At 47.0% G+C, this 27,888-nt stretch overlaps 1 protein-coding gene across 8 annotated transcripts in view; it reads left to right on the top strand.

Moving 5' to 3' along the window:
- Window positions 1-27,888, top strand: part of ACACA (acetyl-CoA carboxylase alpha) — a 117,479-nt gene that overhangs the window by 843 nt on the left and 88,748 nt on the right. For 2 of the 8 annotated variants that reach the window (XM_030462593.1, XM_030462594.1), the window contains exons 1-12: window positions 6,640-6,940; window positions 9,539-9,585; window positions 10,676-10,925; window positions 22,422-22,554; window positions 22,774-22,912; window positions 23,145-23,254; window positions 23,616-23,697; window positions 24,145-24,243; window positions 24,817-24,923; window positions 25,663-25,773; window positions 26,254-26,463; window positions 27,004-27,174. In XM_030462593.1, the coding sequence (XP_030318453.1) occupies window positions 6,864-6,940; window positions 9,539-9,585; window positions 10,676-10,925; window positions 22,422-22,554; window positions 22,774-22,912; window positions 23,145-23,254; window positions 23,616-23,697; window positions 24,145-24,243; window positions 24,817-24,923; window positions 25,663-25,773; window positions 26,254-26,463; window positions 27,004-27,174 (1,536 nt within the window). In that variant the 5' untranslated portion in view covers window positions 6,640-6,863. Of the gene's footprint in view, window positions 1-2,857; window positions 2,983-5,447; window positions 5,569-6,638; window positions 6,945-9,538; window positions 9,586-10,675; window positions 10,926-17,648; window positions 19,138-22,421; window positions 22,555-22,773; window positions 22,913-23,144; window positions 23,255-23,615; window positions 23,698-24,144; window positions 24,244-24,816; window positions 24,924-25,662; window positions 25,774-26,253; window positions 26,464-27,003; window positions 27,175-27,888 lie in introns of those variants that run through there. The other 6 variants (XM_030462599.1, XM_030462597.1, XM_030462592.1 and 3 more) reach the window with 6 other exon arrangements.

Genomic DNA, 27,888 nt, shown 5'->3' with positions numbered 1-27,888 from the left:
CCATTTCATGGATTTAAGTACTTCCTTTTTCTTGGATGCAGTTCGTGCTGTAAACTCGACCTGCCTGAGCAGCTCGCACAGCCAGGGCTGTGTCTCCCCAGCACAGCTCAGTGACCCCATACATCTTCCCAAAAACCTGTCTTTCCTGGTTCTGAGCAACACTTTGTATGCTGTTGTGAGCTGCTAATTTTGTGTGAAGTTCTGGTGGCCCTCAGAGCAAGCATGATGCTGATGTAGATGAACAGGATCACATCACGGGGGGGAAGTGGTGGATTGTTCACTGTGGGGCTCCAGGGCTGCTGCTGATTCATTTATGCAGATCTTGAAGCATTTAATCCTTTGCCTGGGAACTGGAGATGAGAGCTGTTCTCTAGCAGACAGATGTAGCTTTGGGCAGTTCATATCTAAGAGCTGGAGATGGCTTTAGCTGTAAGTACAGTGCAGATAGAGAGATTCTTTTTGTATGAACACGTGTCCCAGCTAAAGCTCAATAATTAATGTCTGCTTTGTTCCTGTTGGGGCTGGAGGAGAATATCTGGTGTCCTAAAATGAGTTTGCTCCATATGTGCTCCTTGTCTGAACCATTTAACTGCAAGACTGAAAGCACTGGAAATTATTTCCTTTTCCTTTCACCCAGGCCACAGATACACAGGGAAAATTGTGGCAAAAATTGGAGAAATTGGGAGTCTCTGGGGAATGGAGTGAGGGATGAAGCACCTGTAATGACAATGCACAGTTCAGTCAGTTCTACCCTCTTTTAGTAACTCATTTTACATGTCAGTGTTTGGCTGACAGCAGAGGTGGAAGAACTCCAGGTGAGGGCGTAGGGATGAGAGACAGTTCAGCATATGGAGGAGGAGAGAAAGTTATCCAAGATATATTTATTCCTAATATTACATAAGTTGGGTCTCTTACAGATTCCTTGGTTTTCATTCAGTTAGAACATGTGAGTCCCTAACAACTTCCCTTTCCTGCAGAGACTGTGCACAAACACTCAGCTAAATATTAATGCTGTGAGCATGACTGCATCTTCTGATCATCTCAGAGCCTTTTTTATCTTTACTGCTTCCTTTGAGGAATGTTGTAAAAGTCTCTAAGCAGATACCGAGCTGATTAGCAGAGATCCCTGAATAGCTCTGTAATCATCTGTTCCTGCTCACAACTCCTGCACCTTTCACCTGGACAACATACAGAGGGTTTAAAGTTAGAGCTTTAATTCACTGGAGATTGTATCAATTTCCAGTTTTGACCCATTCAGGTTGAATGTGGAATTTGGTAAAAAATAGACCTGGAAAAAACAAATCTTACTTGTTGGTCAAACTTCCTTTCAGCAGGTATGTCCCAAACAGAGCCTGGTCCCGAACACCAGCTGTCCCATTGCTGAGGGTCTAACAGAACCCAGCAGAACCCTTCCCTCAGAGGGGGTCCCCAGCAACCCCAAAAGAGCTGCTGGGAGGTCCTGGGCCACCTAAAGTCTGAGCCCCGTCTGCCACGGGGTGAAATGCAATAGTCCTCGGGGGATGCACCCTAAAACTAACTCCCAGCAGATTCAGAGGCAATAAATAAAGGCAGAATTCAGAAATAAGTGGGCAAATCATCCCAAAGTGCCGGTGAGGTTTCTTAAAGCTGCTGGGTGGTGTTGGCGAATTGGCGTTTTCTGTATGAGACACAAGGTGGCGATGGAAATCACTGAAATCACTTTTTCCTCCAAGGCCCCGGCTTTGGAGTACCGGATAACCACAAGTGTGAGTCCCCGAGCACGAAAAGTGTAAAACATTATTGTTCAGTCTAAAAGAACCCCCGACATTTCCCATGCCTGATACTTTGAGGCTCCAGAAAACGTTTCCATTAGCACTGATAATGCCAGAAGATGTTTAAGTTTAGAGAGAGAGCAAACTGAGTGGCAATGCATGTCAGTGTTTGTTTTGCATGTCTGTTTGGTTTAGATATTCATGGCGGGTAGGTAAGGATGGATTTTAGAGCAAATATTTAATATTTACAATCCATCGGGTGGTATAAAAACCAGATTCTCATTGGAATTCCCTGTTCTGCAGGTACAGAGACCACGTTGTTTATTTTTGTGTGTTCAGCTGCTTTAGTTCAATGATTTTTTCAATTAAAATTGAAAAAGCAATAGTAGAAGTTAAATAAAAAACCCCCAAACACACAATACAACCAACCCATGATGGTAAGGGTGAAAATAGATTAATGACTTCCAGAATCTCCCACTGTGCTCCTGTGAGGTGTGCTTGGTCTGCTCCACACCTAGGAGGGATTCTTAGTAAATTCCTGGCTAATCCTCATATTTAGGATTGTGTTGAGCGTTTTTCCTAAGGAGTTGTGTTTGTTCAGCACTGCCACCCAGTGACCACACCAGTTGGTCAATAAGTGTGTTCCTGGCCCAGCAGATAAGAAACACTTCACTCTTGTATCCTGTTTTTAAGCTGTATTTCCACAGTTAATATTTCCAGTGTGGCTTTCTCCAGATAGAAATGGGGAGGAATCCAGAATTCCTCAGCCTGTGAATAAAAATTGAAAAATATTGTAAAGAGGGCTAATTGTAAATTGGTTCAAGCAGTGCAATGTTTATTTTTAATGCCTCCCACCTCCTGTTTTGCTTTCTGATCAGTTCTGCTGCAAAGGAACTTGTGTCCCACACAGCCCATCTTGTGGGGGAGCCAGAGGGGAACATTCTGTTGTTGATGACCCTTGAAAGCAGGCAGAGAGTGTCAGCATCAGGAGGATCAGCATTTCATCCCTGATGTTTAAACTCATCTGTTACATTTTCTGAATAGCTAGAGGATGATTTTGCTTTAAGGAACGAGCTGACCTTTCTCTCTTTTTCCTTGCCTGCCAGGAGGGGGGCAGTGCCAGGCTGGATGGTGTCACCAACCCCCCTAACCTGGGATGATCTCTCCTGTGTTTGCACTGCTGCTGTTATCTGAGCAAGAGGCATGGAACCCTGACCTGGTGCCATAAAAGGTAATAACATTGTCCCTCTATTTTTTGGGGGAATTATTTGCTTGCATTATTAGGGCTACACGTGCTTTTTTTTTTTTTTTTTTGAGCAAATGGGGAAGGGAGGAGTTGCCCATGTGAGCAGTGCATGCACCCACCAGTCCTGTACCAGCAAATAATGTTGTGTGTGCAATTGCTGAACATAACAGGAGAGGATGTGCATGTACCCCCCCAGCAGAAACAGTTCAGTCCAAAATCTGATAAAACTAGTGTAAAGTATGTCTGAACTCAGTGAAACAGTGTGTTCCTACTAAAACCACACAACTGCTGCTCACAGTTTGATATCTGAGTGTATTTTTTTTCAGTCCTTTGTAACTACTTCAGTCTGGAATTGAGGGAAATTTAAAAAACCCATTTCTGCTCATCTGTAAGTCACAGCAAAATCCACTGGCTGTCCTCAGTGCAGTAAATAACTGCTGGGTACTCCTTCCCTGCAGTGTATGCCAAGCCACTTGCTGCAATTCCTCCCAGATTGTCTTTCCCTGTAAAAAGTTTCCCACCAACATTTCCTCACAACGAGGAAAGAGTGGGTAAGAGCAGGTGGGAAAGATATAAAGCCCACAGCTTCTATATGATTCACAAAAGGAATATTTTGGGATCTGTGCCCTGTGTTTATAGGCTGTTAACCACTGTCCTGTATGATGTGTGTGACAATGTGTGTGATATGTGACAATGACAAATGAAGGGCTGCTTTAAGGCCACTGAAGCTGAGGTTGGCCCAGGGCTGTTGTTATGGTTTGATTTCAAAAGCACCTTCCAAATCCATGCTTTATTTTTCAGGTTAATGCCTTTTATTTGCTGTTTTCACGTGTTCTTTTCTCTTTTTGCCCTTGAATGGGAGAGTTGCTACAGGGTTTAATTACATGTAGCAATCACTCCCCCAGCAGTATTTGAATAGTATTTATTAACTGACTGGATGAAATGGGCAGGGCAGAGGAGCAGCATGCAGGTTATAGCATGACCAGAGCCCTCAGAGGAGCAGACAGGGTGAACCAGGCACCTGTTGTAATCCTGGTGTTGTAAGTTCAGTCTGGGGCTGTTATCAGCAGCTTGGGACACGCTCCTGCAGCGTGCCAGGCACTCCCCTCACTGCTGCCACACCTGGGCTCCAGAACTGGGGCTGCTGACCACCTGAGCTCCTGCACACACAGCTTCAAATGGAGGGAGATTCTGTATGTAAAAGTTGTCTCTCCAGAGCTACCAGATCAAAACATCCATGTCTGGATTTACCTTTACATCAGAATCTGCTGAGTTTGGAAGGGACCCATCAGGATCATTCAAGTCCAGCTCCTGTCCCTGTGTAGGGCACTCTCAGGATCACACCATGTGCCTCAGAGCATCATCCAAACCATTCCTGAGCTCCTTTCAGTCCTGAGGGAGGTGGGAACAAGGACTGCTCTCCCTGACATTACAAACCACAAAGCTCATTTCGGGTTTTCCAGCCAGGTACCACTGCCCTGCAGCAGGCAGATGTTCCAGCAGGTGCTCCCCAGTCAGGCTGCTCTTCCTGCCTCAGCAGCCTCAGCCCTGGGAAAGATTGTCTCAGACTTAAAAACATTTAAAAATGAAATTGTCTGGAGATTTAAACTAAAGTTTATACTGAAGTTTTTAATCTGAAGTCTGTGGCTGAGGGAATTCTCTGGCTGGTTCTCACTCCTGCAGTGAAGTTCCTGCCCACGCAGCTGACAGATCCAGCAGCATTAGGCATTAAACTTGTGTTGCTTAAATGTCAGCAGCCCTGTGTTGCTGCAATCTTTGTGCAGAGCTTGGGGAGCACAGAGCGTAAGAGGGGAACTGTTTGTAACGCATCGTGCTGGCAGAGGACAGGCAGCACAGCGCTGACAGAACGAGGAGACCCTTGGCAGTGTGTTATCTGTCCCCTGTCCGGGAGAGGACTGCTGAGCGCCCCCTCTGCTCCTCCACCGTCTCCTGCCCAGGCCGTCGGGGTCTCGCAGGGCAGGGGTCCCGCTGCCCGCCGTTCTCGGGGCTGCGGCCTGCCCGCCGGTCTGCGGCCGGTTGGGCCCCGTTACGGGCGCTGCCGCCTGTGGAGCTGCACCTCCCCTCCCGGCCGGTCCAGTTTTCCCTCAGGTCCGGCAGTTTCGGGACGTGCGTACAGAACGCTGTGTCCCGGGACCCGGGGGACCGGAGGGGACCCGGTCCGGTCCGGTGCTGCCGTCAGGGCCCGAGGGGTGGGGACAATGAGCGCGCCGAGCCAGCGGCTCAGGCCACGGGCATCTCCTCATTGGCCACGCCCCCCGCGCTCCGCCTGATTGGTCACGCCCCCCGCCGCCTTCCCCCGGAGAGCCAATGGGAGCGGTCTGGGGGCGGGGCCCGAGAGGGGCGGTCCCGGAGGTGCTGACCTGAGGTAACCCCTCCCGTCACCACCGCGGCGCCGGAGCCGGCTGGGAGGGCGTGGCCATGCGGGGATGGGCGTGTCCGGGGGCGTGGCCAAGCCCTGAGCCGTGGGGGCCGCGCCGCGCCCCCGCCCGCTCCGCTGCCCACAGCCAGGCCGGGGACCGCCGCGCCCTCCGCCCCGCCCGGCACCCTGAGGTGAGCGCCGGGCCCGCGGGGCTCCGGGAACCGCTGCTCCGCCGGCCCGGAGGGACGCATGGGGACGGGAACCGCCGGGTGGCCGGCGTTGGGCGGGGCCGGGCCCCGGGGGAGCGCGGGCCGCGCGGTGCCGGCGGGAGGAGCGGGGCGCCCGGCGGAGCCCCGGGGCTTTGTGGGCAGCGCCCCGGCGGGCGCGGTGCTCCGGGGCTACCCTCGGGCGGGCGAGGCGGAGGGAAGGAAGGGGGTTCGGGGGTCCGCGGGGCTGCGGCGCGGGCAGCTCCCGTCGACCGGAAGAGCCGCCGGTTTCCTCCCGGTGCCTCGCGGAGCGCGGGCCGGGCCAACCCCGGGACCGGCACCGGGGCGACCGCCGGAGACCGCCGGGTCGTGCCGCCCCGGGACGGGTGGTCCTGTGCCTGGTCCCTCCCTGTGGGTGCTCGGCCGCGGTACAACAAGTGGGTGGCGGTGTGCCCGGCGTGAGGGAGTGCAGGCACGGGAACCACACCTGAGTGTGCCGGGCATGGGCAGCACTCTGCGTGGGGCATCGCTCCCCTTCCCGGGGGCGTTTCGGGGTCTGCAGGGAGGATTTGGGGGCCTGAATTCTCAGAGGGGCTGAAGGGAGCCCTCGGAATGTCCCCCCTCGAGGGCGGCTTAAAGATAATGAAGTGTTAAAAGTAGATTTCAGAACAGGTTATTAATCTTGCCTGTCCTTTCCTGGTGTCTCGTAAATGGTTTTGAGAAAGTTTTGAAATTAAATGTGCCATGTTAAACAAAATAATCTGAAGTAAAGCTGTAGTGAGTTCCAGCTCAGCAGGCTGTGGTTGTTCAGCACACTGTTGAAGTTGTGCTCCATACTCTCCAAGACAATGGGATTTAAACACAGACTTGAGTGTTCTAGCAAAGTAGGAGAGCTGTACATGCATCCTCTTTTTGTTTGTTTCATTGTTATGTTCTTTTGGGAGGTGACAGACATCTTTTCCCTAGGGAGACCTAGGAAGTGGATATTCCCCTTGTATACTTACCTGTGTGTGCCTAATGTTGAGAGAGCTCATCTGAAACCTGCCCAGCTACACCTCCTGTGGATGTGCAATTTGTGGGGTTCTGTTCCATCCATCAGAAGCAGGAGAGCTTTGCAGGGTCTGTGCTGAGGATGTTTTTGGATAGGGAGTGAAGCAATGCCCAATTATTAACCCGGGGGCATGGCTCGGGGGGAGCAGGGCTGGAGCCCTGGCCCAGTGGGGGTGTAGATAGGGGCAGGTCTGGCAGAAGGAGCAGGAGCTCTGCAGCTGCATGGGCTGATGCTTTGGTCTGCCCTCTCGGTGCTGGAATCACCTCTCTGCCTGATCCTGATCTGCACACTTGCTTCAGTCCTGGTGTAGGTGAGCATTTTGCTGAGTTTTTGTGTTCAGGAAAAGCAGTGAAGGAGTCAGCTTTATTTTGGTTTTACCTTTATTGTTCCTGTGCTTTCTAGTACCTGTCTTCAGTTAGGGGGCTGAAACTCTGAGTCTGTTTTGATGTTTCAGAATTATCTGTGTTGATGAGCAATGCTGTGGATCTCTGAGCTTTAAACTGGAGACCTTTCAGTGAAACTAGAAACTAGTTTGGCCCATTTCCTTTTTCTACCACTTACCAATATTGCAGAGGTGCTGTTCCAACTCTTGGGAAGAACCTACAACTCATTGTTGCTGAAATAATATTCTTCCCTTCAGCGGTGTAATTGTCTTTGAATGGAGTAGTTTGAAATAAATGGAAACATGATTTCCAGCTGACACTGTGTAAATCTACCTGCCTGTATTTGACAATAATAACAACATCTTAAAGTGAAACTGTTACTAAAACTTCTAAAGTCAAATATTTTTACACGTGCATTTCACTGTCAAGCCAAAAACTTTATTAATGATGGGAGGAGAGCTGTGGGGAAGCAAATGGGTTTTGTTTCACCTCAGGCAAAACCAGATGCGTTGCTATTTGAATGTGGATGGCAGAGTTTTCATTGCTTGTAGCAGGAACACGATTTGGGTCTTAAATACCGAGGTAGGTGAGGAGCTGCTGTGTGTCTGCAGGCCTCTGGTGGGAGCTGAGGGCAGGAGGAGGGAGGGCAGAGCAGCTCCAGTGCTGCAAAGGTTCAGCTGTGATTCACTCATTCTCAGTCTGTCTCCTGTCATGAATTCCAGGGGTTTTGTTTCACACTCCCAGCAAAGTCAGGGCTGTCGTACACCTGCAGATCTCTGAGAAATTGTACGTTTTATCTGGCCCTGGGCAGTGCTGAAATGACTTGAAATAGGAGTAACAACTTCGAGGAAGCTGAGCCCAGCTCTGTGCAGTGACCAGGTGACTGGAAAGCACTGGCAGAACTGGTGGCTTTGGGACTGGACTGGAAGGGGTTGGAAATGCACTGGGAAGTGGAGCTGAATGGGGCTTCATGGAGAGCAAAGTGCTTTGGGCAAACACAGGGTCTGAGTGGAGCTGTTTGAGTGTGGCACTGGGGATCAGGAGCCTGGGTGCTGGCTTGCTGTTTTCTCATGGAGTATTTGAGTAAAATGCTTCACTGCCTCCTCACCAGTTTCCTTCTCTGCTTAGGAAAAAACCAAACCCAAACCCCTTGAAACTTGGTGGTTAAAGTGTAAGTTCTTGAAATTAGAAATAAGTTTTTCTTCATTATGGAGGTTCTGAAGTGACTTTGGCTGGATCCCAGATTCTTCAGCACTGATAAATGTGCCAAGAGTAAATCCATCTGGATGAAGTTCTCTGATGCCAGGATAAATATACACCTAAGTATTGTCTTGGTGTTTATGTGCACAAACAAAAGTTGATGGAGCTTTGTGCTCCAGTCCTGCCCAAGCACTTCAGTTAAAGAAATGTCCCTGTGTGGTTTAATCTTGCACACAGATAGGTGTGCAAACTTCACAGGAGTGCTTCTCCTTCTCCATCTCTGCCCTCAAAATGCAGTGATCTGCCCTTTCCATGCCAGTGTCAGACAGGTATTGGTGGCTTTTCAGCCATAAAATGGTTAAGTACATCTCTGTGAAATGAACTGCCCATGGCCTGGGTGAAACTGGAGTTTGTGGGAGTAGTGATGTCAACACAGGGTTTGATCTAAATAATTCAGTCAAGTACATTCATGGTAAAAGTGCATAAGCCAGTTGGATCAGTTTTTAATTCTCAGTTACTGATGGAAAAAAAGAGGATGGGGTTCAAGGGTTGCCCTGTCTCTAAACTCCTGTCTGTCCTGTGATTAAAACCACCATCTTGTCCTCTTTGTGTCAGGACATGGTCCAGTTTTGTTTGTGTACCAGGGGAGAGCTGTCATCCTCATAGCAATTATACTGATTCATAACGTGGGTATAATGAGCAGGACTGATGAGGTTTCCACACTGGTTTAAGGTGTCAGAACTTGGGGTATCAAAGCAGTCCTGCTGGGAGAATGGGGCCCCAGGAGAAATCCCCCCCTTGTCTTCTTTCTAGTGCTGTATCACAGTTTGCAGGTAAAGGACTGGCTTTTTTCTTTCCATGTGAAAATAAAGTATATTAGCTGTGTCTTTTAGCCACCAATTTTCCCCCAGATCTCCAATTCCCATTGGGAATTACTCCTGACCATTTCAGTGAGCTCAGCCAGCAGATTCAGAAGCTGGCAGAGAAAAAAATGTTTGACCTAAGTAGATAGCACTGGCACAAAGTGTCATTTCTTTTAAAACCCAAACTAAAATCTGTGTGGGGTATTGATGTGTGCTGACACACTGCTCACAAGTGGCCAGAAGGATGGACTGGCAGGAGGTGCTGTGGCTTGGCCTGGATGCTACACAGTCAGTTCCCAGTTTATTCTGTGACCTGGAGCAAGCCATCGAGTCTTTTCTTACTTGTAGTTTTTTCAGGACAGTTTTCTGTTAAAAGATTTATATAGCTGGGGAAAAAATACACCAAATATTCTTTATAATAATAACAAGATGTACTTGTTTGTTCTTTTCTTTTGCAGTTCGTTTTGGAGGTGGATAACTGCCCAGATTGCAAGGCTAGCGAGAGGTCAGTGCATTCCTAATTGTATAACAACATCATTCCCAGGTGTGTGCAGTTAGCATGGAATTGCAGCAGAGCAGAGCCAATCGTGTTCACACCCCAGCCCACCTGTTTTTGTGCTGTGAGGTGCTCCTTTTATTTTTGTTTCCTCATCTATCCTGCTTGTTCTCAGTTGTAATTATTATTTTTTAACTTTAGTAGAAGGCATCAGTCCCTGTGGGAGCAATGCTGAATTTTGATATCAGAGCTCCCCGTATTAAGAGATTTTTCTCTTTATATATACATGATTTTTTTTAAAAGGAAAATGGAGACCTGAAACTCTTGTATTTTGCTCTACAATTCTAAACAATGCCATTAAGTTTCAATATATTACAGCTGTGGATTTTTGTCATCAGTGAAAACTTCACAATTATTCACTTTGCCTCAGCTGAAGCTTTTTATGCCATTAAGCCCAAAGGGAGCAGCTCTGGCTTCACAGGTGCTTGAGCTCTTGGCATGGGAAGTGGAGATCATGTTTTGGGGAGACAAACTTTATGTTCATGTCTTGTACCCTGGTAGGGGCTGGGGAAAGGGTGGTTTTTGATCAACCAGATCCATCATCTGAATAGCAAAAATATTGTTATCTGCAGTACCTAGCACCACGAGTCCCAGCATTCCATGCTGTTGGAATACACATTTTTAATCACAGAATGGCTGAGGTAGGAAATCAGCTCATCTAACCCTCTAACCAAATAACAAAGAATAACAGTGCAACAGAAATGCTGGATTTTTCATAATGTGTATGGATGGGATTTTTTCTGCTTTGTTTTGGTTTTTTGTCTTTTTTTTTCCTTCAAGTGGCTCCTGCAGCTTTGTCTAAACTAGCAGGTTCTGCAACAGATCAGCATGCCCAGCTGCTTTCATCTCAGAGGCCTTGTGCAAACAGAAAAGTCAATGATTACAGCAGAAGTAACTGTTCTTGATCCTGGATGCCTGTTTGGGCTCAGCTCTGGTGTTTTAACATTGCATTTCCTATCAGAAGTGACCCTTGCTTTGTCCTCTTTGTCCTGCAGTAGCAGATACCTCAGGTTCTGTTTTTTTCCCTTTCTCCTTACAGTGCTGAGAGCCCAGTTTGTAGGAACCATGGCAGAGTCTTCCCAACCTGACAAAGCCCTGGAGTCAAACTCTCACTCCCGCTTCATTATTGGCTCTGTGTCAGAGGATAACTCAGAAGATGAGACAAGCTCCTTGGTGAAACTTGATCTGGAGGAGAAGGAGAGGTCTCTGTCACCTGCATCTGTCTGCTCAGATTCCCTGTCGGATCTGGGACTTCCTAATGCTCAGGATGGCCCGGCAAGCCACATGAGGTAAGGAGAAAACAGTATTCAGATTTGGGCTTTGGTCTTTTTACCCCAAAGATAATCCAAAGATTCAGCTTTACACCCAGGTTTGGCTTCAAATGTTTTTGTTGTGCCAAGACATCTTTGGGCATTCTGTTTCAAAAAAACCACTTGTATGCTTATCTGTAGCAAACCCTCCTGTTTTCCATCAGTTTTGATGAAGTGCCTGTGCCTAAATTCCCTGAGCACCTTTCAGACATCTCAGCTGCTGAGTGTTGTGATGGGCTTGCTTCCACTGCCTGTCTCTTGTCCCTGCTTTCAGAAAATGGGAGTGTGCTGAGGGGACCCTGGCAGTTTGCAGCTGTGTGTGTGGTTCAGATGGGCTGTGTTTGTTGGCATCAAGGGCTTTACTAGCTCATTTTGTCTTTGTATGGGATTTGTTGCTTTCTGTGGAGTCATAGAATTGGCAGGACCCTGGGTAAGATCAGTGACTCTGTATCACTTGGAATTTGGTTTTTTGGTTTGGATAGAGGGAATGTTGTTTGTTAAAGACTGGTGTCCTGCAGAGTGGTGGTGAGCCAAGGCTTAGTGCTTGCAGCTCAGAGAGGTGTTGGCCTCACAGCTTGGGAAGGGGGCTGTGTCACTCCCACTCCTGATTCCTTGGGGCTCAAATGAGCTATGAAGTTGGGACTTTGAGTCATGGTGTTAATATTTGCATGTCAGAAGGCCCCTCTGTTTTTACAGTGTTGCTGCTTTGCACACCACTGGTGGGATGTGCCCCCTCAGTGTCCTGTACACATCAGCTGCTCAGTGTCTGGGCACTCTTGGGTGACTCCTGGTGCCCAGAGCTGAAGGCAGTGCTGTATCTGAGGCCTGGTCACTGCTGGGTACAGGAGTGACATCTTCCAGCTGGACATAACAATGCATTTTTGTCTACGAGTTCCTTACAAGCAGGTTTGTGATTGTTCTGGTGCCTCTCAGCCTCAGGTTCTCCCAGCAGATCCTCCTGGTGATCAGAACCAAGTCTAGAAGAGACTTCTCTTGATCTGCTTTTTCTGCCTGCCTTTTTTAAAGGTCTCATGCCATTCCAGGAGCATAAAGGCCAGTCTGAAGCCCACTGTAGCTTTCACTGTCCTTACTGTGTTGCTTTTGAAGAAATGGTTGGTTCCCATAAGGCTTTTAGCTTTTACTGACCAGGAGTAGATATTTATATGGCCAGCTAATCCTTTCAGCTTGTTCTGTTCTGCTGGGTTCATTGCTTGTGCAGAATAAGGAATTTTAATCTGTCCTTTTACTGGGGATTCTCTTCCCACTTCAGGGAAGTTTCCAGCCTCTGGAAACAAATAGTAGCATATTGTTTGGGTCAAGGCTGGAGAGGGAGAGTAGTCCCTGCTTGACAGATTTGTTATGGTCATACTGGTGGATGTGTTTAGCCAGCTGGCAGTGATCAAACCAGTATAAAATCTTCAGACCAATGTAAAGGGGATTTACCTTTCCAGTCACTGCCAGCTCTAAGAAGCTGGCAGCACAAAAGGCAATTTTGTAGCAGGAACAGATCCGGCCCTGGATCTGTGTATACATTGGGAACAGAAGGAACTGAGTGAACGCACAACTTTTGTGTGTAAATAAACAATGGGGGAGCAAGAAAATGGGGCAGCCTGTAGGACACTGCCTGGCATCAGAGAGCTGTAATGCAACAGGTGAACAACCCTGACCCACCTCTGTTGTAACTTGCTTGCTTTGGCACTCTCTTTTGAGGGCACTTGACTTGCAGTTAAATTGGAGAGAAATGCCAATTCAAATAAAAAAAGTTACAGCATTATAGGGCTGTTTTTTTAAGATAAAGATGAACTGAAAGAGTTTTCCAGGATGGTTAGTGCCTTTTGCCAAAGGATTTCCAAATAATGTTTACTGATGGGGAAACTGAGACAAAGACAAGTTCAGCAACTTGCCTGAAATCACCATGGCAGTGAATTAATAGAACTCAGAACTCTTGCTTCCAGCTTTCTTTTAATAATCACAGAGGCATAACACTTTCTGAAGTGACAAAGATGAATTCAAGGGGAGTTCTGTGTGGCTTGACCAGTGGATCAAACAGGGTGCAGGTGCAAGGGAGCATCTCTTTTTTTGAAGAAGTTGCCAGAAATCTTTCAGTTTGCTGGTTAGTTACACACAGGAAATTTTGGTCAGCTAAAGACAGGGATAGCTTGTGCTTGAGGTGAGGGACTTTGCTGCAAGGAAGTCCTTCTCAGGGAGCAATTGTGTCTCAAATCCAGATCTTAGTTTGCTGAAAAAAAGGTTTGTGAGTACCTGAACCATCCTTCTACCTCTTCATAGAGCATGGCAGGGACTAAGTCTGTTGCTCTGATGGCAAGAGAAAAGAGATTTCTTCTTACAGCACAGGAGAGCTGGAAAGCAGGTTGTCACTCTTCTCACCTAGTTTTTTCCTCTCATGCTTTAGGTTACTGAAGTTTAGATAGTGAAATTTCCTTTCTCCTCTAAACTCCCTTGTTTTTTGTGGGGGTTGACTGTAAGACTGTCTAATCCAGCCTAGAATATTCAATGCTGGTGCTTGTACCTTTGTGCAGCAGCTGTTCCAGTGCTTATCTTGACATCCCAAGCAGATTTTCACCCCTCATGTCAGTTTTAAAATTACTTTGATAATTAGAAATGCTCTCTCTTGGTCATCATCTCTCCAGAACTGTGGTATTCATGCTATTTTATAGCAAACACACTCATTCTGTAGAGTCCAAATAAGCTGTGCCTCTGCAAGGTGCTCAAGCCTGTGATGCCACGATGGGAGCTGAGGGGTGGCTGTGCCTTGCCTCAGATCTGGTCCCCCCAGAGCCTCTTTTCCTGCACACACAGACACTGTGCAGCAATGCAGAATGGAAACAGACTCCCTGTTGCTGTTAGACCCCTGTAAAAATGACATCCCATGAGGCACAGGGTTTTCAGGAGCTTAGCTGGCATATGTTCAGCACCTGAGAGCTGGATGTGTCCTGCCTGAGCTGGAAAACCTTGCCCAGAGCCTTATCTCTGGGGGGCTGCAGTGCCTGATCGATCCCTGCTGAGGCAGGGCAGTGTGAGCACGCGGGCTGTGTGTGCTCTGCTGCTCCATCCATCCCCTTATTGATCCTGGGAAGTGTTTATGCTGTTGCTAAATTCATCTTGCTGGGGCAGGTTGTACAATACAGGCTTCTGTACCAACAGAGATCTATGAAGACCTTTGATTCTTCCAGTTGGCTGCTGGTTTGTAGGATTGAGAAAGCCATGCTCTGGGAATGAACTTGAAATTGGTGTGTGGTGCATCAGTCCTTAACAGAGCTGGTGTGTTGGAACAGCAAGCATGGAGGTTAAAATGTTCTCATTGTTTTCTTGCTTGTATTTAAAGAGTATCAGTAATCATGGAAGTGTCCTGCTCACTCCCTTAGTTACAACCCCTAACAAGTGTTCTTGAGAAGAGCCTACAAACTTTTTCTTTGTCACATTTTGCACCTCTAGATACTGAACCAAAAGTGTTATTGTTTTTTTTTCTAGTCTCTTTGCTTCCAGGCATAGTTGTGTTGTCTTTGTGGTCAGATTCCATCAGCTCTTTCAGCCAAAGGCAGTAGTCCTGCTGGGACTTTTTGCTTGCTGTGTACTGAGCTATTAAACAGTTGCTGTGGTCCCTTCTGAAGGTTTAGGTGGTAGGTTAGGTAACTTCTCTATAAATATCACTTGGAAAGCACTTTGGGTCTGTTTGTTTTGTTTAGTAAATTGTTCTTGACCATTGCTAAATTTAATTCCTAGCTTCAAAGATGATATCTTGTATCAAATTCTTGTTTAAAATAGAATAAATCCTGCATGTCTGCTGGTATTTATGTCAGGGCTCTGGTTTCATAAGCAGTGAAATGGGTGTAGGGAGTCACCTGACAATGTTTTGGAAGCAGCTGACACGAAGCCCACAGAGGCTTTAGCCCTTAGCACCTCACAGTATCTGGACTTTTCAGTAAGGAGCCTCAGTAAATTACTGAGATGCTTCAGAAGAACTCATCATCCATTCAAGTAGTTTTGGAAGAACAGCTCGATTTTTGGCTGTGACAGGAGTGTGTGAGCACACCCAGGCTGGCACTGGGACAGGGCACTTGCTTAGAAACCAGTTACAGAGTGATTGCACTGAGTACTAAAGGAAAGAAAGGATCCTTTTGAGCTCGTTTTGAATTTTAAGTCTCCTGGTTGGGAGGTCACACTATAGAACATTGACCTGGTAAAACTCTAAGTGCTGCTGTAAGTTTGTGCACAAAGGTGTGCCCTGAAGTAGCAATGTTGTAGTGTCTGCAAGGCTGCTGCTTTCACTGCTGTGTCTGAGCCTGGCCCAGCTGCAGCACAATGGATTTCTCCATTGCCCAACCGATTCCTTCCCCTTCTGCACACTCCTGCCTGTGGGGCTGCTGCTCCTCCTCCTGTCTGTGCTCTCAGTTGCCATGGAGCTGCCCTGGGTTTTGTGTAGGGGACTGGCATGGGTTTGCATCTCCCCCCCCCAGAAGGCTGTGCATGAAACTGGGTTGTGTGCTGCTCCCTGAGATGCTTTCCTCTGCCTGGGATCAGTGGCTCTTGGGGCAGCAGGTAGGGGACAGTGGTGCTGCTCCAAGCTTCCCCAAGTTATTGAAATCAAACTGTGTATCTTTGAGGAACTCCTGACAAAACCAAAGAGTTTGGGTTCCTCCTGTTACCACTACTGGCAGTGAGTGATTTATGTTTTGAACTTCATGGAGTGAAAAGCTGAATTTCTTCCTGTATCTTTTAAAAAAGAGGAAGGTTTTAAGGAGATCTGGATTCCTATCTGTTTCTGGTTGTACTGATAACCTGTGAATTGCAACTTTTTCGCTCTCTGAGAGCCACTCTGTTTAATAAACAAATGCCCTTTAAAGGACTTTACACCCGCATGCCTCTCAGAAGTACTGTTGTTGTTGTGGTGTAACAGGTATCTTGCTGCCTTTGACCTCAGTTAACATGGAAAACATCACCTCTGCACTCAGGGGGTTGTCAGGACATTTTGGAAAGATGAGGTGGTTGAGACACCCCAGTGCTGACAGTCTCCTCCTTGCTGGCTCATGGTACTTCTGGTTGAAAAGATTGCTGTGATTCCCACAGTGTCTGCAGGACACCTGGCTGCCCTGCCTCTGACCTCCCAGGCACAATCTGCCTTTGAATGAGCCCAGTGCCCATTGCCTGAGACACACTGAGCCATTTACTTCAGATCCTGCATCCCTTGCTGGATCACACACCTGCTGGCTCTCTCTTTCTGCCTTTTTGTGAAATAGATTGTGAGGGCAGACCTAAAGCAGGGGCAGACCTTACAGATGCTTCAGCTGCATCTCAAGAGCCTTCCCACCCAGCTCAGATCCATGTTGGCATCAGTGCATCCATGTTCACAGAGCAGAAAGCTGCAGAGGAGAGCTGTCCCTTTATAGGCTTCAACTAGAGGAGGGGAAAAAAATCCTTTCTGTGTGTGTGTGTGTGTGTGTGTGTGCTGTCTCCTGAAGGCTGCTTCCAGCTGAGGCAGCTGATGCATCACAGCCTCTGGGATAAAGTGCAGCATCCCCAGGAGCACCTGGCATGTTCCAGTGCTGGGAGCAGTGCAGGCTCCTGGCTGCAATGTGCCTCAGGTACGTGGCTGCTGTGGGTGTTTGTTCTTGGAGGCTGGAAGAGGAGGGAGCTGGGCAGGCTTGGCTTTTGTCTGACAGCAGGCCTGGAGAAGAGGGATGGCTTTCCCTAGGATTGCTGCCATTTGGGTTCTGAGTCGTGCTGTGGTTGAGAAAGGTGCTTTGTAGTGTGCATGTGCTGATCAGTCAGGGTGACACAGCCTGCTGCATGTTTTCACTGCAGCAGATCCTGTCCATTGATCTCAGAGCAGTGAATTCAGCTGGCAGAAGGCAGGATGAATATTTTTAGCCAGTGCTGAAGCTGCTCCTCTAACAGCAAGCTGTGTGTAGCTGTAGGATTTGTTTTCTTGCAGCTGCAGTGGTCACACTGTTTGGATTGGGGGATGTGGGTAGGGATTTTTGGAGCAAAGGCAAATGTTTGGGAAACAAAAACTGAAAAATCTCATTTATACTGTGTATAAATTTTAGTCCTGAATTAGGGTCAAAGCCAGAGGAAATCTACTGAAACCGTAGATTATGCAAGTATTTTATTTTGAAAAGGATGGAATATACTATACATGAAATAACTCTCCAGCAGGCACTGTGTCTGTTGGGTTTGTTGGTGTCAGTAATGGCCAGAAGAGACAGTGACACAGATTTTATCAAGCAGAACTCTGTAGGCTCCCAATTCTCTGCCCTCACGATGCCTTGTTTGGAGCTGCTGAAGGGGTGGGTTTGTCCTTTCCTGGAGGAAAGCAGGATCCTGGAGGGAGCAGAGTGACTCTGGAGCTGCAGGAGGATGGGAGCCCGAGTTCCCTTGGGCAGGCTGGGAGCAGGGATCTGTGCCAGGGCTGGGGATGTGGTGCCACAGGCAGCCTCTTGAAGTGCAACCAGTGCTGGAAAATATTTCAGAACATACTGTTTTGGTGTGGTGGTTTTATTTTTGTTTTTTTTTATTAAATACTTCTGTTTTAAAATGAGTGAAGTGGGAGATGTTTGGTGTACTTCATAGTGAGTATTTTGAATAGTTCTGCAGAGAGGAAGCAAAGGCTGGCAGGTGAGAGGCTTTTAGTTATTAGGTAGATGGATGCTGTTGGGTTTTTCTGTTTGTTTAAGCTCTGTTCTTGCCCTGCTCGCTCTCGTCTCTGCTGTCTGGTGATGAGATTTATTTCCAGTGTTCTGCCTGCCTCACTGCCAGCGTGTGTCGCTGTCCCCTCCTGTGACAATGCTCGGAGAAACCGGATCCGCACAGAATTGTTTGTCTGCACTTTATCAGACACATGGCACTCGCTGCCCCTCCTTGCTCATGTTGCCTGGACTATTCTTGGTTCCCTATCTCCTGCCCTGACCTCACCTTGCCCCTCGGGGCTCCAGGGTGCACATTATCATCACGTTAAGGTGACACTTCTCTGGGAACTGCCTCCCTTTTTGCCTGCCCCCCTCCTAGGTGCTGGCACGGCTTCTGCTCCATCTCCTGGACTTGTCAGGAGTTTGTGTGTCTGTCAGATAAAGGCTGTGCTACCTGGATGTGGCTCTGTGCTGGGACAGACCTTCATGTCCTCAAACTTAAAAATGTAATCCAATTACTCTGGCTGGTTCCAATCCATGTGTGTGTGTCCTGGTGCAGTTGCTGCCCTTGCTTCTCCTCTATTGGAGAATATTACCCCAAAATTGGCAATTCACAGGTTTGGGTGTGCTCAATACTGAGCACTCTCCTTTCTCCAGTGATGCTGCTGGACCCTGCAGTGCTGTAGCACTTTGCTTGTGAGGATATTTATAATTACAGCACTCGGAGTGATCTCAGCTCCAGTTTATAGATGAAAAAAGACAGAAAACTGGCAGTGGATTGTGCAGGCTCTCCCCAGCAGCTCTCTGGTCTCGTCTGTTGTCTCCCGTCTGGGTCAGCTCTGTGCTCTGTCTGCCTGTCCCAGCTGTGCCTCTCACTTGCTTTGCAGCCCTGGAAATGCTTTCCTTGTCACCACCCCACCTCCCCTGAGAGTCTGACATCCATTTCTCCATATCGAGTCAGTTCTTCAGGCTCTCTGTGCCCCGGGGTTGCTGCTTTGCTCTGGCTCCTGCTCGGGGCAGTGCTGCAGGGCCGGGGATGCTGGAGGAGCTCCGGGGGAAGCTGTGCAGCCTCTGCTTCCTCACCGACACCCCCCTGGCTGGGAGCTGCCCCGGTGGTGTCGGTGGTGGTGCAGCCCCGGGGCTGTGTGCTAAGCCTCATTACGTAACCTGGAGATCATTTTCTCTCTTTCCTGATCAGCTGCTTTGCTCTGAATGCAGGAGGGGGAAGCTGCTCCCCTCTCTCTGCATGCTGCGTCACAGGAAGAGTGACTGGGAGAGAGGGCTGGTGGAAAGCAAGGGACAAAGGTTAAGAGATTGAAGCAATCTGGGAAGTGCCACTGCTTCAAGGAGAACGCCATGAGTGCAAGAGGCTCTTTGCAGCTTTCTCCTGCTGGGCTTTGAGCTGCAGTATTGAAAAAAATAAACTAGCAGCAGCTCCACTAGACGAGTCCTAAGCGAGCCCGAAATCCTTAATTCCTTCAGTGAGACAGCATGGAGGATTCTGCAGAGCAGAGTCAGGAAATGAGATACCACATGCTGCAAAGGTAAGAATATGATATGATTGTCTCCTCCTAGCAGCAGCTGCTGTCTTGGACTGAGGCAGTTGGGCAGTGTGTGCTGGAGATGCATACTGATATTTTTTCCATGTTGATTTTATCCTCTTGAAGCCATGCCAGTGCCTGTCAGGTGTCTGTGCCTGCAGTCTGTAAGAAAGATGATGGAGTACATCTTAGCTGGGGAATCACTGGTGAAGTTTGAGCTTCTGCACAACTTCTAACCCCCTGTAAACTGAAGGGCAGATGAGCCTTTTGAAAGCTCCTGCGTAACAGAACTGCAGTTGTGACTGGGTGATTAATAGGGATGACTGTTACTAACTCAGCATTTATTCTGTTTTGTTTAGAGCTCGCTGCTCTTTCTTACTTGCTGCCCAGCTTCTGCTTCATCTTACCCTGCAAAAGAGAAAAAAATCTCTCCTGTTTTGATTATAAGGTGCAGCCTGTGGTTATTAGTAAATAAACTCGATGTTCTTGGTATGCTTACTGTCACACATTAAACAGAGCTGTATTTGCTGGCAAACAAGTGTTTGTGCATTATTCTGGATGATGACTTTATGGTTTTGTTGACATTTTATCTGTAGCAGTATCTTTGTGTGTAGTAATTTCAACTTGGCAGGCTAGGTCCCATCCATACATGTTCACAGATCCTGACCCCAGGTTTTTTCTTTTATTGTTGGCACTGCTGTCAATAAACCTGCAATAAATAAACCTATCTCACTTGTTGGATTGTGCTCTTTCCTTGCCATGCCATAGATTCTGACCATCTTTAAATACATAAGTTTAGCAGAAGTTCAACCTTAACTACACCTTGCCTTGTTTTCTTGCCTGTTGGCTGCTGCCCTTGAATTCCTGGGCTGAGATTATCACAGAGCAGTTTGTGAACTCTGGCTGATAGGAAGAAGTTTTAAGTTCAATGACAGCATCTATCTCTGAAGTGCAGCCTGCTGGGAGAAGAGAAAGCTGGGGAAGAACTTACACATACTTTTTCCTGTGCCCTTCTCTGGATATCAGCTAGCAGCTCTTTGAGACGTGGAACTAGGCTGGAGGTACTTTGGTTTGAGCTAGTCCAGCCACTGTCATGTCCCAGAATATCACTGGGAGTTAGGCATCTTTAGCATCATTTAAAATCACTTTATTGGTCAGGTTTTTCCTGTCACCTTTGGATCTCCCACTCTTGACTTCATGGATTGCTTCTGAGTCTCTTTGCACTGTGTGTAGAACAGGATTTCACTTCCCAGAGCAGCTCAACCTTTGCAAGGCTGTAACTTGAAGTTCTCCAGAAGTCTGGCCATTTGTCATGGGAATCCCTCACATGTGGAAGAGAGAGGTTGGCCTGTTAACAGGGGACCTGAATTTCAAGTGCTATAAATCTGCTTTCTGCTGTGCTGGAAATCCTCACAAAGTCAGGGTCAGGCCACAGCAGGATGTCACAACCAAAGGAGATGATGTCCATGAAGGGAGAGAAGGATCCACTCTATCCTGTGTGGGGTAGATAAAGGTGTCTGTAGGGTATCAATTGGGGTCTGGTCTTGCCTTACTGACAAAGCATCACCTTTCATTCTGCTGCAGTTCCTGGCTGATTATACCAGGGTTTGGCACAAACCTTTTTGTACACGTTGTGCTACATGATATGGATCAAGCTCCTTTCTGTCTGTGTCCTGTAAAGCACAGCCTGGTCTGTGCTAGTGCCATTGTTCATAGGAAAGATGAATTAAGAATCTGCATTTAAACCAGATATGAGCTATGGTTTGGTTTTACATGGCTTCTTTTTATCAGCAATTTTAAAAATCCAAAATACCAGTCTGGTGTTACTGTGCTCCTGAGGAGGAGTTAAGGAGAGTCTGAATTCTGGGTGGGTAAATCTTCATAGCCCATAACATGTTCTTGAGGGAACTTGAGGGGGAATCTGTGTTCCTGCTCAGGCTGTCCCTAAGCTCCTCTCCTAGCAGCTGGGATGCTCCAAACCCCCCAGGGGGCAGTGAACCTCCCAGGTGCAGGTCTCAGCTCGTGCTGGTGGGGTTTGAAAGGAGACCTCTTGATGTTGTATGTGACTTGGCTTCTCTTTGGGTTGTTTTTTCATTGTTGCCCTCCCGCAGCAATTCCAGTCCCTTTCTGCAGCATCCCATCCCTTTTCCCAGAGGGGTTGCTCAATGGTATCAGCATTTCAGCAGCTGATGAGGCCAGAGGTTCCTGGTGGGTTTCCCATGGCTAGAGGGAAAGCATGGCTCCTGGGTGTAGTGAAATGAGGCAACCAGGTGCCACTAATTCCCAGGGAGTGGCATGAGCTTGTGTCAAGCCCACCTGTGCCTGATTGAGGCAGGCCCCAGCTGCCCACGAGCAGGATTAGGGGGCCAATAAAAGGTGAGGCCTGAGACACAGGCTCAGCTCAGTCCTGAGCTAGCCAGTAGAGAGGTCAGTCACTCTCAGAGCAACAGCACAGATCCAGGCTGGTCACCCCTGAGGGCTGTAGGCTTGGAGCACTGCTCGTGAGTCTCTGCTGGAACACCTGGTTGGACCTTGAAGCGTTCTCTAAATGAGGTTCGTCTTGCTACACCTGGGAAAGCTGCTCTGTCCATTTTAGCAAAACAAATCCTGTAGTGCTTGAAAAACAGGGGGTAATTTATCTGCATGTCACCTCTGAGGAAGCTGGAGCATAAGATGGGCACAGAAAGGCCATGGCAGAGCAGGGGGGTGATCTTCTTGGACACAAAACTGGCTTTCACTGCTTGTAGTGGAACATGATCCATTTGACCTCTACTGCTCAGAACTTTTGAGGAATCTTAAGACTGGATGGTGGAAAATTCTTGTAAAATGATAGCAGAGCCTCTCATTTAAACCTGGAGATTTATTTACTGTGGCTCCCAAACAGGATTTCTTCCTGGAGTCTGCTCTTAGGAGGTTGTTTCACCAAGGCGAGAAAACGTTGTTGTGGTTTCCCAGCTTTCCAGGTGAATGGAGTTCCACAGAGTGGTGTATTGTTGTTCTGTGGTAGGCAGCAATATGCAGTGAACAGATTTTTACTTAAATATATATTAGCATAACCAGAATTTCTACAGCTAACTTTTGCAGAGAGATTCCTGAAAGGTATTTAAAAAACAAAGTCCTCCCATAAAGCTGAGGACCAGGCATCTGAGTGGCCTGGAGGCAAGGAGTGGTTCTGCTTGGGAAACACCACCAAGGGGGGAACTTCATAAATTATTCTGTATCCTTTTCTATTTGTATACATCTGCACTGCCAAGCTGCTTTTTTCTGTCTCCTCCAAACCCCCTTAGGCCCAGCATGTCTGGTTTACACCTTGTAAAGCAAGGCCGGGACAGGAAGAAAGTTGATGTGCAGAGGGATTTCACTGTGGCTTCTCCAGCAGAGTTTGTTACTCGTTTTGGAGGGAATAAAGTTATTGAAAAGGTAAGTTACTGACCTTTGGGGCTTTAGCATATTGCATTTTTCCCCTTCTCTTCACCTATGACTTCTCCCTGTAGGAGGCTGTACACTGCAGATGTCAAAGTAATAATATTCCTGAATGTGCAAGTTGTGCTTCTACAGAGAAACAGACCCTGTTTTCATTCCTGTTTAGTGCTCTGTGCTCTTCAGACTCTGTCTCATCTCTGCTTCTCCTGTGCTCAGGTCCTGATAGCAAACAATGGCATTGCAGCAGTGAAGTGCATGAGGTCCATCCGGCGCTGGTCCTACGAGATGTTTCGGAACGAGCGGGCCATCAGATTTGTTGTCATGGTGACTCCTGAGGACCTGAAAGCAAATGCAGGTGAGTTGTCCAGAGCATGAAGGTGCAAAACCTCCTCCTTGCACAGACCCTCGTGGCCGCAGGGATGAAAGGTGTTGAATGCATGTCCACTGTATTGCCTGATCTTCTGCCAAGAAACAGATTTTTCCAGGAGGAGGTTGAGTACTTGCAGTGTTGTAGATTTGGGCAGTTTTAGATGAAATAGATGCTCGTTGGGTTTGCAGACTAAAGGAGACCTTCTTTGTGTTTGCAGAGTATATTAAAATGGCAGATCACTACGTCCCAGTTCCAGGAGGCCCCAACAATAACAACTATGCAAATGTGGAACTCATTCTGGATATTGCTAAGCGGATTCCAGTGCAGGTGAGAAGTGTCAAAGATCATTTTCAAAACATATTTTAATGGATATTACAATGCAGTGGCCTTCCCAGTGGGATTACCTGGAGGAAACAGAAGATTCCCTTCAAGTTTTCACTTCCCTAGACTCAGTTCTTCTTTAGCAGTTTGCTTTGGTGGTCTTCTTTGAGTTGCCTGCATGATACAAGACACTGTCCCTTTTAAACTAACATGCCATTTAGTTTAGGAGGCTGGTCCAGCTTATGAGTGTTGTGAGGCTGTTTTCAGTGAGGAAAAGAAAGACCTGAAGTATCTACATGCTTTCTATTTCTACTCACTTGCTTGTTTTACTAAAACAGAGCTTGAATGGTGTTATTTTTGTCTGCAGGCTGTGTGGGCTGGCTGGGGCCATGCATCTGAGAACCCAAAATTACCAGAACTTCTCCACAAAAATGGGATTGCTTTTATGGGTGAGGATATATGTTTTTGATCTAATTTCTAGTCCTTATTTTTAAGATGGGGGCTTTTAGTGAGGTGGAAAATCCCAGGCCTAAAAGAGAGCCAAGAAGTTTACAAGTAGGAGATCTACAGTAGTCAGAGATATGCTGGTGTGAGATATATCAGAGATACACAGCAGAATATGCTGTTGTGAAGGCTAACAAAAGTAGATGAAGTTTGGACATGTGCTGGGACATAGAGCTTCTGTGGGAGAAGTGGCAAGTTCCCCAACATGTCTCTGAATGCAGTGTGGTACAAAACCAGAAAAAGATTCCTGTTCAAGCAGATTGTTTTGAAAGCTGAATATTTTCAATGTTTATTTATCCCTCTTACATGGAACCCCAATCAGACTTCTGGGTATTTCCCTGGTGTCTGCTGTCTCTTGTGTCTGTCTCATGCATTGCTCTTGCTCTTTGCAGGCCCTCCAAGCCAGGCAATGTGGGCCTTAGGAGATAAAATTGCTTCTTCAATCGTGGCTCAGACTGCGGGCATCCCGACTCTTCCTTGGAGTGGCAGTGGTAAGAAGGAAATTGCTCTGCTTGTTGAGATAGTTCTGATCTTTTTTTCTTTGACACATCTGATGGTTAAGTAGTGTCTGTGCACAAAAAGGCATTTGAAGAGATGTTCCATCTGTTTAGGGTTTCAGATTTGTATTATCCAAGGCTTAGATAGTGACTAGGATATATATGGATATGTCAGGCTCAATATACATGTTGAGTAATGTGCTGTTAGTCTGACAATGCAGATGTAATATCTGGTATTTCTGCAGTTGCTGCTTTTCTAGTGTGTAGTTTTGGAGCACAGAGTAAATACTCTGCTTCCATGGAAACTCTGTGCAGTTTAAAAGGCTGTAAATAGCCACCTGTTTCTCAGAATTGCACAAGTGAGGTGAGGGATGATTTATTGGTTGAAGAGATCTGCTCTCCAGAAAACAGAAATGTCTGTTTACATTCTGCATTCTCTCTTTGTAAATAAGTGCTTCCAGGCTAGTTCCCTATGGAACAACTGCTGTTTTTCTGCCAGTCCCTGGTGTGTGAGTTCTCCCTGGGCCTTGCAGCTGAGCTCAGGTGCTGCTGCTGTTTGTGTTTCAGGTCTTCGGGTGGACTGGGAGGAAAATGATTTCCAGAAGCGTATCCTGAACGTTCCTCAGGAACTCTATGAAAAGGGCTATGTGAAAGATGCAGATGATGGCCTGAGGGTAGGTGGCTGGGATTTTGAAGGGGATTTGAGGTCTTGCTGCATGCAACCAACTGGAGAGGGGTAGAGGTTGAATTTATTTTTACTGATTGTTCAGACTAGCACTAGACTGGCAGCCTCACAGAACCAAGTCTTGCAAATTGGAAAGTGATCTTTGGGGCTAGTCTGCAGAGTGAGGTGAGCATTAGGAGGAAGAGATAAATATGGGAACAATGTTGTATTTCATTAAGGACCACCTTCTGGATTTTGTTTAATGCAGGATTAAGGTGTTTTAAATAAAAACCTGTGGCCTCACATTTGGTTTAACCTTTTGCTAAGTTTTCCCTTGTGGCAGATTTCTAGAATGAGAAATACTCCTAGCACAATACAAGGTTTGGGAATCTTTCTTTTTGAAGAGAGGGGGTGGAGGAGAAGGTTTTTTCATGTGACTCAGCTTAAAAGATTTTTCAATATTACAAAAAAGCTTTTCTATGAGTTTGTAAATTTAATGGTGTGAAGCCAAAAGATTTTGCAGACACTTTGAGGGGCCAAAGTTCTCTATAGCCACAAAATCATGGCTGATATTTCCCATTATAGGCACCCTCTCAAATTAAAACGTTTTATTTCTATCCCATTCGTGTCTTGTTTGCTTAATAGTCAGATGTGGAAGCTTGGACACAAATCAGCAGGGAAATACTGATCTTTTTAACTTCATTCTGCTGACTTGTACTTATCCATGCTTTTCTGCCCAACTTCATCAGGCTGCTGAGGAGGTTGGCTACCCTGTCATGATCAAGGCTTCTGAAGGAGGAGGAGGAAAAGGAATCAGGAAAGTTAACAATGCAGATGACTTCTCCAACCTCTTTAGACAGGTAACTTTTCCCATTGATTTGTACTTGCCTTGCTCTAAATGTTCAGGTTGGGTGATTCTGAGAGCACTGAATCAGAATTAACTGGAGAAGGCTGCATTATGTATCAGAGCCTGCACAGCTACTTTGAATCATGAGATCTGTGTGTTGGTAGGATTTCAATATATCTGCATTTCCAATACAGCTGTCACATGCCCAAACATCATGGGAGATGCTGAATAAATCCAGGTAATGGAGGACATTTGCAGTGTGATTCAGAAATGTGGAGGACATGATCCTTCTTTAATTTATGGGTCTTTTAGCAAAGCCAAGAGGGATGGAATCAGCCCTGTAATTATAGACCAGGGAACACAGAGGATTTTCAGCCTTAAGTGGCAATAATACGAATGCTCCGTGCTTGAAAGATGGACTTAGAATGCTGGTGACTAAGATGGGCATCTGCAGAAACTGCTCTGCCTGTGAAGGTGCTGTCTGTGCTTCCAGGTTCAAGCTGAAGTGCCAGGCTCTCCAATCTTTGTCATGAGGCTGGCCAAGCAGTCCCGGCACCTGGAGGTGCAGATCCTGGCTGACCAGTACGGCAACGCCATCTCCCTCTTCGGCCGCGACTGCTCCGTGCAGCGCAGGCACCAGAAGATCATTGAGGAAGCTCCTGCTTCTATTGCCACTTCGGCGGTCTTTGAGCACATGGAACAGGTGAGAGTGGCTCTGCAAAGCTTTTCTTCCTTGTGAGGCTCCAGGAACAGGCAGGGTTTTGGTTTTTTCTTTCTTGACTTCACCGAGAGTTTTGCGTTGTTGAATCTTCTCAAGGAGCAGTGTAGGGTTGTGTGTCTCAAACTGCTCATGTTTCTAAAACTGAGTCCACCACGTGCTGACAAACAGCTGTAGAGCTCCCTGCAAAAATATGTGTGCCCCAAAAATACCAGGGAAGTGTTTTTAAATAGTGTGCTGTCATATTAAAAAAGCAGATGCAGGAGCTGTATGAATTGTCTGATACCGATTATTATAAATTATAAATATTTGCTTCAAACTTTGCCTTCTGTAAGTTACAAATGAAATAACCTGGAAATCAGAACTCCTGTGCCACGTGGTTTTTCTTGAGCAGTTCTCAGACCTGTTACAAGCTTTTAGCTCTTCCAGAATGCCAACAAAAAAACCTCCTCAGTGGGCTGGGGTGGGTGCAGAGGTAACAGAGGATGGGACCTGGCAATCCAACCCTTTTTTCCTGTATCCTAGTGTGCAGTGAAGCTTGCCAAGATGGTGGGCTACGTGAGTGCAGGCACTGTGGAGTACCTGTACAGCCAGGATGGCAGCTTCTACTTTCTGGAGTTGAATCCCCGCCTGCAAGTGGAGCACCCCTGCACTGAGATGGTGGCTGATGTCAACCTGCCAGCAGCACAGCTCCAGGTGAGTCAGTGCCCAGGCCCTCTCCTCCTGGAGGCTCTCTGGAGTCCTCAGAATCTGTGGGATGAAAAGTCTGGGCATGAAAAACCTGTTCTGCTGAAGCCTTAGTAAAATAGAGGGGCGGACTCGTGCCTGAGTCACAGCCAGGGTTCTGTGCTGGAACTGGATCATGTGCTGACATTATGCAGATGACCAGATCTTGGTGCTGATAGAGGAGGGAATATAAAAAAGATATTAGAGTATTAGACTGACTTTAATTATTAAAGAGACTAAGCTGCCATCTTTTCCACTGGTGGATGAATGCCACAGTCCTCTTTCCCTCTCTTGCACCTGCAGTTGCTTTTCTACTTCCATTTTCTCAGCCTTCCCATTCTTACCTTCTTGCTTTCTTTCTAGTTTCTTCTTGCTGTTTGCATTTTGGAGTTTATTGGATAGATGGCAGAGAAAACAAACAGTTGAACAGTAATATCTTGTAGGCTGCTCAGGAATAAGATCATCTTTGTTTTGTCTGGAGGCTGTTTGGCTTTGGTCTGAGCCTTCTCCCAGCACATGGTTCCAGTAGCTCCCTGTTGTATTTGCCAAGTCTGAGAGTTTTGTAACTGGTGAGATGTTTTCCTTATATTTTGGGCACTAGTCTTCATCTCTCTGTGCTAGACACAATTTCCTAGACTGGCACATTCTGAGTTGCTGTCTGGCTAAGAGAAATACATTTTTAAG

This window comes from Calypte anna, chromosome 19, assembly GCF_003957555.1.
Source record: "Calypte anna isolate BGI_N300 chromosome 19, bCalAnn1_v1.p, whole genome shotgun sequence".
Lineage (NCBI taxonomy): Eukaryota > Metazoa > Chordata > Aves > Apodiformes > Trochilidae > Calypte > Calypte anna.
The sequence above is the reverse complement of the archived record's forward strand: the minus strand, read 5'-3'. Positions and strand labels throughout refer to the sequence as shown.